At 39.8% G+C, this 7,748-nt stretch overlaps 1 protein-coding gene across 2 annotated transcripts in view; it reads right to left on the bottom strand.

Moving 5' to 3' along the window:
- The window catches only part of HOMER1 (homer scaffold protein 1), an 86,872-nt gene that overhangs the window by 2,667 nt on the left and 76,457 nt on the right, over positions 1–7,748 (bottom strand). For both annotated transcript variants that reach the window (XM_040540211.1, XM_040540212.1), the window contains exons 7-8: positions 5,130–5,240; positions 3,539–3,619 (exon numbers count right to left, since the gene is read on the bottom strand). In XM_040540211.1, coding sequence (XP_040396145.1) covers positions 3,539–3,619; positions 5,130–5,240 — 192 coding nt within the window. The remainder of the gene's footprint in view (positions 1–3,538; positions 3,620–5,129; positions 5,241–7,748) is intronic.

Here is a 7,748-nt window from a genome sequence, read left to right as displayed (position 1 = left end):
GGGATTAAAGGAAACTAGCTGAAAAAGGGAGCTTGTAGAAACTACGTAAATTAAAACAGGTGTGTGCTTAGGCAATGATCAGCTTCCTCACAGGTGTTAGGAGCAAGCAAGCTAGGTGACTGTAACCCCGTCGGCACCCACTGCAGGCTGTCCCTCGCCGGGCCTACACCTGACCTCCATACCAAGCGCTGGCACGTGCTACACGGCCTCAGTGCCACAGGTACTAGGGCCCTCCATGGCAAAGTGACCTTGTGTGGCATGGAAATGGGGCTCAGTGTCCCCTCAGCTCTGCTGGGTGGCACAGTCCTTTTGGTATTTCACACAATACTGGCCGCTCAAGCCTTCTGCTGTTGGTTTCTGGAAAACGCTGCTTACCGAATTTTACTTGTGATCCTGACATATCTTACCCTAGATTAGTTTTAATGATTGTTATAATAGTATTGAATTACAAGTTCATGTCCGGATCATGTGCAGCTTCCTATTACAGTCCGCCTCAGAACTGCTGCTTCTTAATGGAAGAAGGGGAGAGGTATCCACATAACATAATCCATTCCCCTACTTGTGTCATTTTGCTTTATTTGCAATTAATCTCACCTACTCTTCTGATCCATTCAGGCCCTTTACAAGGTTTATTGTACACTGTTTTTTCAAGCTCTTACAGCAGCCATAATCACTTCTCATAGACTATTTTCTTTTAGAAAATAAATAAATTATTAACAAATCATTTTTGCTATTCTGTCCTGGTTTCAGTTAGGACAGAGTTAATTTTCCTCCTAGTAGCTGGCAGGGTGCTATGTTTTGGATTAGGATGAGAAGAACGCTGATAACATGCTGATGTTTTAATTGTTGTAGAGCAGTGCTTACACCAAGCCAAGGACTTTTCATGCTCTCTCTGTCCTGCTAGCGAGCAGGCTAGGGATGCAGCAGGAGCTGGGAGGGGACAGACCCAGGACAGCTGACCCAAACTGGCCAAAGGGGTATTCCATACCATCTGACATCATGCTGAACAATATATAGGGGTGGCTAGCCGGGGTGGGGGGCCGGCTGCTCGGGGATAGGCTGGGCATCGGTCAACGGGTGGTGAGCAATTGCATTGTGCATCACTTATTTCGTACACATTATTATTATTAATACTATTATTATTATTATTATTATTATTATTATTATTATTATTATTATTGTTGTTGTTGTTGTTGTTGTTGTTGTTGTTATTATTGTTATTATTATTTTCCTGTCTTAATAAACTGTCTTTATCTCAACTCACAGACTTCACTTTCCCGTTTCTCTCCCCCATCCCAGAGAGGGAGGGGGGAGGGTGAGCGAACGGCTGTGTGGTGTTTAGCTGCCAGCCAGGCTAAACCACAACATATTCACACTGTAATAATCTCTTGTGGAAGTCAGAGAAAGGATCAGAATTAAATATTCAAATCATACACAACAGCTGTATTTAGGGATCAGGCACAGTAATAAAGATATCCTGACTTGCTGTGAGAGTCACACTGATCATGAGTGATTGATATGTCTCAATTAATTAAACTATTAAGTAACAAGGGCCCTGATACTTACCCTTTGCAGTGATAACATACTGCTGCTCACTGAGATTTCCCAGTGATGGATTTCAAATTCATTCCCTGATATAAATATGTGAGAAATGCAACATACCTTGCAATAATAATTTCTTTGTATAATGTTTTTCATATAGGCTGCATTCCAAAATATTATAGAGTTATATAATCCATTTATGAACACAAGAGGGTGAAAAACAAAGCGGAAGAGAAAAGTGTGTGATGAACAGATACAGACCCTAGAGACAATCACTCCGAAAACAGACAATGAGTCAACGGAAGCGAACAGATGTGGGATGGTCAGACCGGAGCTACGGAAGAAAACACAATTTCTCTGACATCACAGGTGTAGGGTGAAGTGGCTTGGAGAAGGCCACTGCTGGCAAAGCAGAATGAGTACTGCAGTACGCAAAGACTTAAGATCTTTTGTAAGAGCTGCATCAGGACAGTAATAAGCTTTAACCTGAAGAATGGCAACTTTTATGTCAGATCCTAACCATTTTGAGAAACTGATCACCTACAATGTGACATATGGACCTATATACATAATACATCCATTTGGTTCCTAAGATAAATATATATCTCAAAAGGAAGCTACAACCTTTGTGAAGTATAATTATTAATAAAAAGTTAGGACTTACAGATTCTCAAAAATCTTTAGCCTTTTGCTAGTCTCCCATAACTCTGCTTGCTAAGGATAACTATTTCCCAGCTCATTGTTACTTTTCATGTGGTCTTATGCTGATATTACATATGCCACTGCTAGCACAATTTCTAACTTTCATTATAATCTCATTTTTAAATCACTCATATAAGTTCCTTTTCATCTGAAAACTTCCGTGCTTAAAGTCAGCAACAATTTTTGGAATAGTGGAACAGGCAAGCTCAGGTGTACTCAAAACAATCTTCAAAGAAGCTATGTAATAACATAGTTTTTTTTACAAATAATTTGACTTACGAATGGGGGAGAATGAATACAATAATTTTGTTCTAATGCAGTTTATTCTGTAGGTTACAATGAGATTCAAGAAAGTTTCAATTCACATAACGCATTTCAAAGAATATCCACTTGATGATCTTTTAGCTGTGGATAGCCTGGCAGAGCCTGTTTTTGGCACAATTTAGGTCAAGATGCAGAATAGTGATGGTCACATTTCAGCACTTTGGATTTGGAGCTATTTAATGCCTGAGTTTCCAGCTGTATCAAAACTCTGACGTCTGAATTCAGAGTTTAAACCCATCTCAGCTCTGGGTCAACCTCAATCAGAAGGCTGATGCTTCCTAAGGGGGTCATGTCCATGCTGGCTGGTCAGCTCAGCAACAGAAGGACAGGAGCTCAGACATAGCAAGGGAGGGTATACTGCTTCCAGTAGGCTGAGGTATCTGGTTCTACACACAGTGAAGGATCAACACAGAAAAAAGAAGAAAAAAAACCAACAAAAAAAAAAAAAAGCAAAACAAACAATAAAAATACAATGATTCTAAATAATTATATATAATCCTAAAAATAAAATGTCAAATTCTGTTTTTAAAGTCTGTACTCTGCAAGAACACTTTAACCTTTACCAGAGAATGCTTAGAAGCTGAATACAGACTCATACCAACATGACGCCTATCAACAAGCCTGATAGTTCAGTGGCACACAAGACCCATGACAAGACATTGCTGTGAAAATGAGACCAGAACTGCCCACGACATGTATTGATGAAGGACATCTGCTTGCCTCAGAGCTGGGTGGAGTTCGGTGGCACTATAAATGAAATTTGGTTCTGTTCCCTCGGTAAAAAAATAATGACTTACTGCAGGTGGAAATTGTATTCCAAATTCTCCAGGAGCATCTTGACCCACCACTTTACAACTTACATATTTACCCAGCAGCTTCGATCGATACAGCAGAAGTTGCTGATGTAAACTGCTCACTTGAAGATCATTTTGCCCTTCTATCTAAATTAAGATGATGCACTATAGCTCACCTGTAACTTCTGGGTCAAAGAATCCCTCTGTGCCTGGAGCTCTCTGGCATTGTCAATTTCTTGTTTCAATCTTTCAATTTCCTAAAGGAGAAGAAACAACTTCTTTAGCAACATATTATTTGGATTGGCTTCAGTACAGGTAAGCTGGCTGCTTCTTCTTCTCCTGAGCAAGGCATAGCAATGATACCAAAACTAGCAACTGGCTACTGCCTATCATAGCACATGAAGTTTAAGCTCTGCTCCCAATACTCCTGAATCACAGTCCCCAAAAGGCAATCCCCTTGTGAATAAACAACAATAAAGACAAGTATTTTCTTTGTCATGCAAGTCCAAGCCTCCTTCCCATACAAAAGACTTGAAATATTTTTTTTTCTTGGAATATTAAGGGTCCTTGTAATTTGAGAAACAATTTTGTTTTTTATGTTCTGTTATAATCTATCCTTTCCCATTTTTTCATGAGAAAAATCCAATTTTCATCTGTGAGCTGCTTATTATGTCACTAGCAGCAGGGCTGAGCATCAAAAAATTACCATCCTTGACCATTGATTTCTATAAAACACTTAAAACTAACAAATATTTCTCCCTACAGGGGCATATTTACCTTCCAGAACTCCTCTTGGAAAGGTATCTCTGCATTCAGCAACTCAGCATAGTGTGAAAGAGCAAGGGCACCAAAATGGGAATCATTACCAACCTAAGGCTAATCTCGGGTCTGAGGGAGCTTGAAGAAGGCTTTCCTCCATTTTGGGAGCATGTTCTGTTTGTTCCTAGGAGCTCTTCTCCTGCATCCTCCTCAGAAACAGCTAACAACAACACAGCTGGAGACCCTGCAGGACACACTGGCCCTCCAAATGTACATACCGGTGCATGCTTTGTCTGTGCCCATGCAGGGCTCAAGGGATCTGATCTTAAACAGGGCAAGCAAACCATCACACATGGCCCCCTCCACCTCCTTCTTCCCATCCATAAAGGGGAAATCCCCAGTCATTCTGTGGCACAAATCTTTTTTCCTCTAGGACCCATGCCAGTGCAGGTGTTACTCCAATTCTTTGTATTTTCCTGTTGCTGGCCGAGCCCAAGGCAGATGGCACAATAAATATCATCCAAGTTACAGGCTGAGGGTTTGGCACGCGTTGAAGGAGAGGGCTTATCTTAGGGATCATAAAAATCAGCTATATTAACATAGACTGAAAAACAGATTGGCCTGAAAAAAAGGCATTGATATATTTCTTGCTCCAGACCCCTCTCTCCAGAAAAAGGAAAGCATGCTTATGACTGCTTCCCTTCTTAGTCAGTGTGGACAGCATCAGTGTGGTGATTGCTCTAAAGAAACCACATGTGCCTCAATGCAGACTTACTTTTGCAAAGAGTAAAAGCAAAGATAAAAAAATGATATTTTTTGTTCTTCGGACACCTAGCTCTATATTGGACAGATGTAGAAGGAAAAATATTACTCATTTCAAATAAGCTGAAAAATTAAATTTTTACATCCATAGGAAATACCATGACACTTACTAGTCATTGCAAGATTAATATTGAATTCCTTTAGAAAAGATGTAACAAAAAAGCCAAAATAAACATTAGCAAATACCTCTTCTTTTTTCTTCAGCGTAGATTCTAATTCCTGTATTGTCTGGTTTAATTCTGTTTTATGTGTGTGGACTGCATTGGCTTGACTGCTCACACACTCTAGCTCAGTCACCTGTTGAAATAAGTGGTGGCAACACACAGAGAATTAATTGCAACAATTTCAAGGTACCATTATTTCTTAGAATAAATAGCTGAATTTGAAATATACCCTTAGTTCTGGGTGACTTATGTTGATTAAAATGGTGAAGCTGTTCTCATGAAGCTGCATACAATTCCTTAACAAGTTGTTTTGCAGAAAATGGCTGCTGTGACTTCTAATGTTTACTGTAATAACTTGGAAACAATAAATTTAATATATTGCAGGCTGAAAAGAACATTAATTAAAAGTTATACTTACTAATTATTGAAAATTTTACAGAAGCTGAATTACCATTTCAGAAACAGTTACATCTAGATGATTAAACACAGATCTAAGTAACCTCTCCATCTGACATTTTTTAATGTTGCACCATCTTAATCAACTAAGCCACGATGCTCACCACCTTCCTAGCACGCCAATTAACATTTCACAGCCTCAATTTCTGACTCCGCATCAGAAGATACTCAGCTACCAATGTACAGCTGCCAGCTTCTTACTTCCTGTAGTCTCAGACTTCATCTCTCAGTCACAAAACTAACAACTAATGGCACAATTTGGATTTGTACTGTTCCTCTTTATTAGCAGGCAGCAAACATTCTCCATCTGCCCTTGGATAAGATAAGATACCTGGCAATAGTATGCCCTTTTCATTTTAATTTTTTAATTGATGAGATGTTAATATCCTAACATTCACAGAAAAATGGTTGTCAAAAATGGCTTATGCATTAAAGAAATAAAATTTCATGCAGCTACAGTCTACACAGAAAGACTTTGTTCACGTACCTCTCAAATTACAGTGCAGTTTCAGAGAACTCTCACACTGCATATCTGCATGGATTTCTGCACTAAAACCTTTTTGTTTAAGAACAAACTGTAAAAAAATACTATTTGAAAACCAATAACTCATTTTTTTTCCCAGACTGTCTGTCAGTCTTAGTATACAGTGTTTGACAGAGCTGCATCATCTACCTACAGAACAAATCTGCCCCAAAAACTAGTTTGAACATAGCATGTTTCTGTGCTACCCAATTTGTCAAGGAAAACCCCTAGGTCTCAAATTAAATTCCTTAGAGAAGTAGCCCCTAGACAGACGGCATGTACTCTCCAGGACATTTTTCTTTCTTAGATGAAAATCTTGAGGAATCCAGGGTGGTGTCCTCCACCAGCAATATAGTCCAGCCAGAGAAGCCACTATGATGCCAGTAATTTAAGACTCTGAATGGTTTGCAGGCTTAAAAAGTAGATTACTGAATGCAGGGAGATGTTGAGGGAAAGCCAAGATTGAAATACAAGAAAATTAAAACAAAATTCCTCTCAGCTTTTCTTTCTGAGTCACAGGGCTTGAAATTCCCTTGTGTTCCCCTGTGGCCTGAACAGTAGTCTCGTTTCTCCTCCTGGAAAGCTGTCATTTGACATTTTTGCACACCAGGTTAATAAATGTAGAGACACTAAAATTACAGCAATTCTTTGGAGGGAAAAGGGGAATGAGGGAAGAGAAGGTAGCTTGACAGGACCCCCCAAGGACTATCTTATTTACTGGAATTACCCCAGAAGAAACATCTGTGCTCACAGCACAAAGTAACAGCAGTTTGTTCAGTTTTATATGTTACTGAGTATTTTGATTGCAGTCTTAGACCTTTTCCTCAATTTGCCAAAACTGCACAAAAATGTATCTATTTAGATTTTTTTGTAACAATTGTAACAAGCTAACAATTGTTACTGTTACAGTATTCACTACAATAACTACACAGTCACAACCAACCAGAATTGCAACACACCAGCTGGGATAAAGCTATGTCTAAACAGTGCCTGAACTAACACGTTGTTCTACATTACACTGTGTAAACACATCAAGAATCACCAACTCGCAGAATAATTTAGGCTGGAAAGGGAGCTTGGTGCTCATTTGGCCCAGGCCCCTCATTCAAAACCGGGCCAATTTTGAAGTCGTATTTCATTGCTCAGGGTCTTGTCCAGTCAAGAACCATTCACCATTTAGTAGCGTCACCACACTTTTATCCACATCAACCACCTTCACCCCTTCTGAATTTCAACCTAGTAAACATTTCCAAACTTTTCTGCTGAACCAAGTCTTGAAGTAGAGGCAGAAGCTTCTGTGAACCCAGGGGTAGTGTAGATTTAGAAACCCACATTCAGACCCTTTTCCACCCATTTTGAAAGTCTGGAACTTTATACGATAACCTCCAAGAAGGTCAATCTCTCTCTTAAAGCTGTTGCACCCACTGGCTCTTACCAAGTACTAGTGCAGTGAATACTCATTTACACTGAGTGGTACAGCCTCAACAGGAGAGACGGGAAAAATCAGTCCCCAAAACACCTTTCTCCTAGTACTCTAGAAGCAAGGGTGCAGAGGTGTCTCTCCCTGTGACTAAGGAAGAGTTTGAACCCTACTATTTTGCATGGGGTTTCCTCTGGGCAGGCACACACGGTGAGGATGCATGCATACTGTTAGCGCAAGCT

The sequence above is a fragment of the Cygnus olor genome, chromosome Z (assembly GCF_009769625.2).
Source record: "Cygnus olor isolate bCygOlo1 chromosome Z, bCygOlo1.pri.v2, whole genome shotgun sequence".
Taxonomy (NCBI): Eukaryota; Metazoa; Chordata; class Aves; order Anseriformes; family Anatidae; genus Cygnus; species Cygnus olor.
This window is presented reverse-complemented; position numbering and strand designations above follow the sequence as displayed.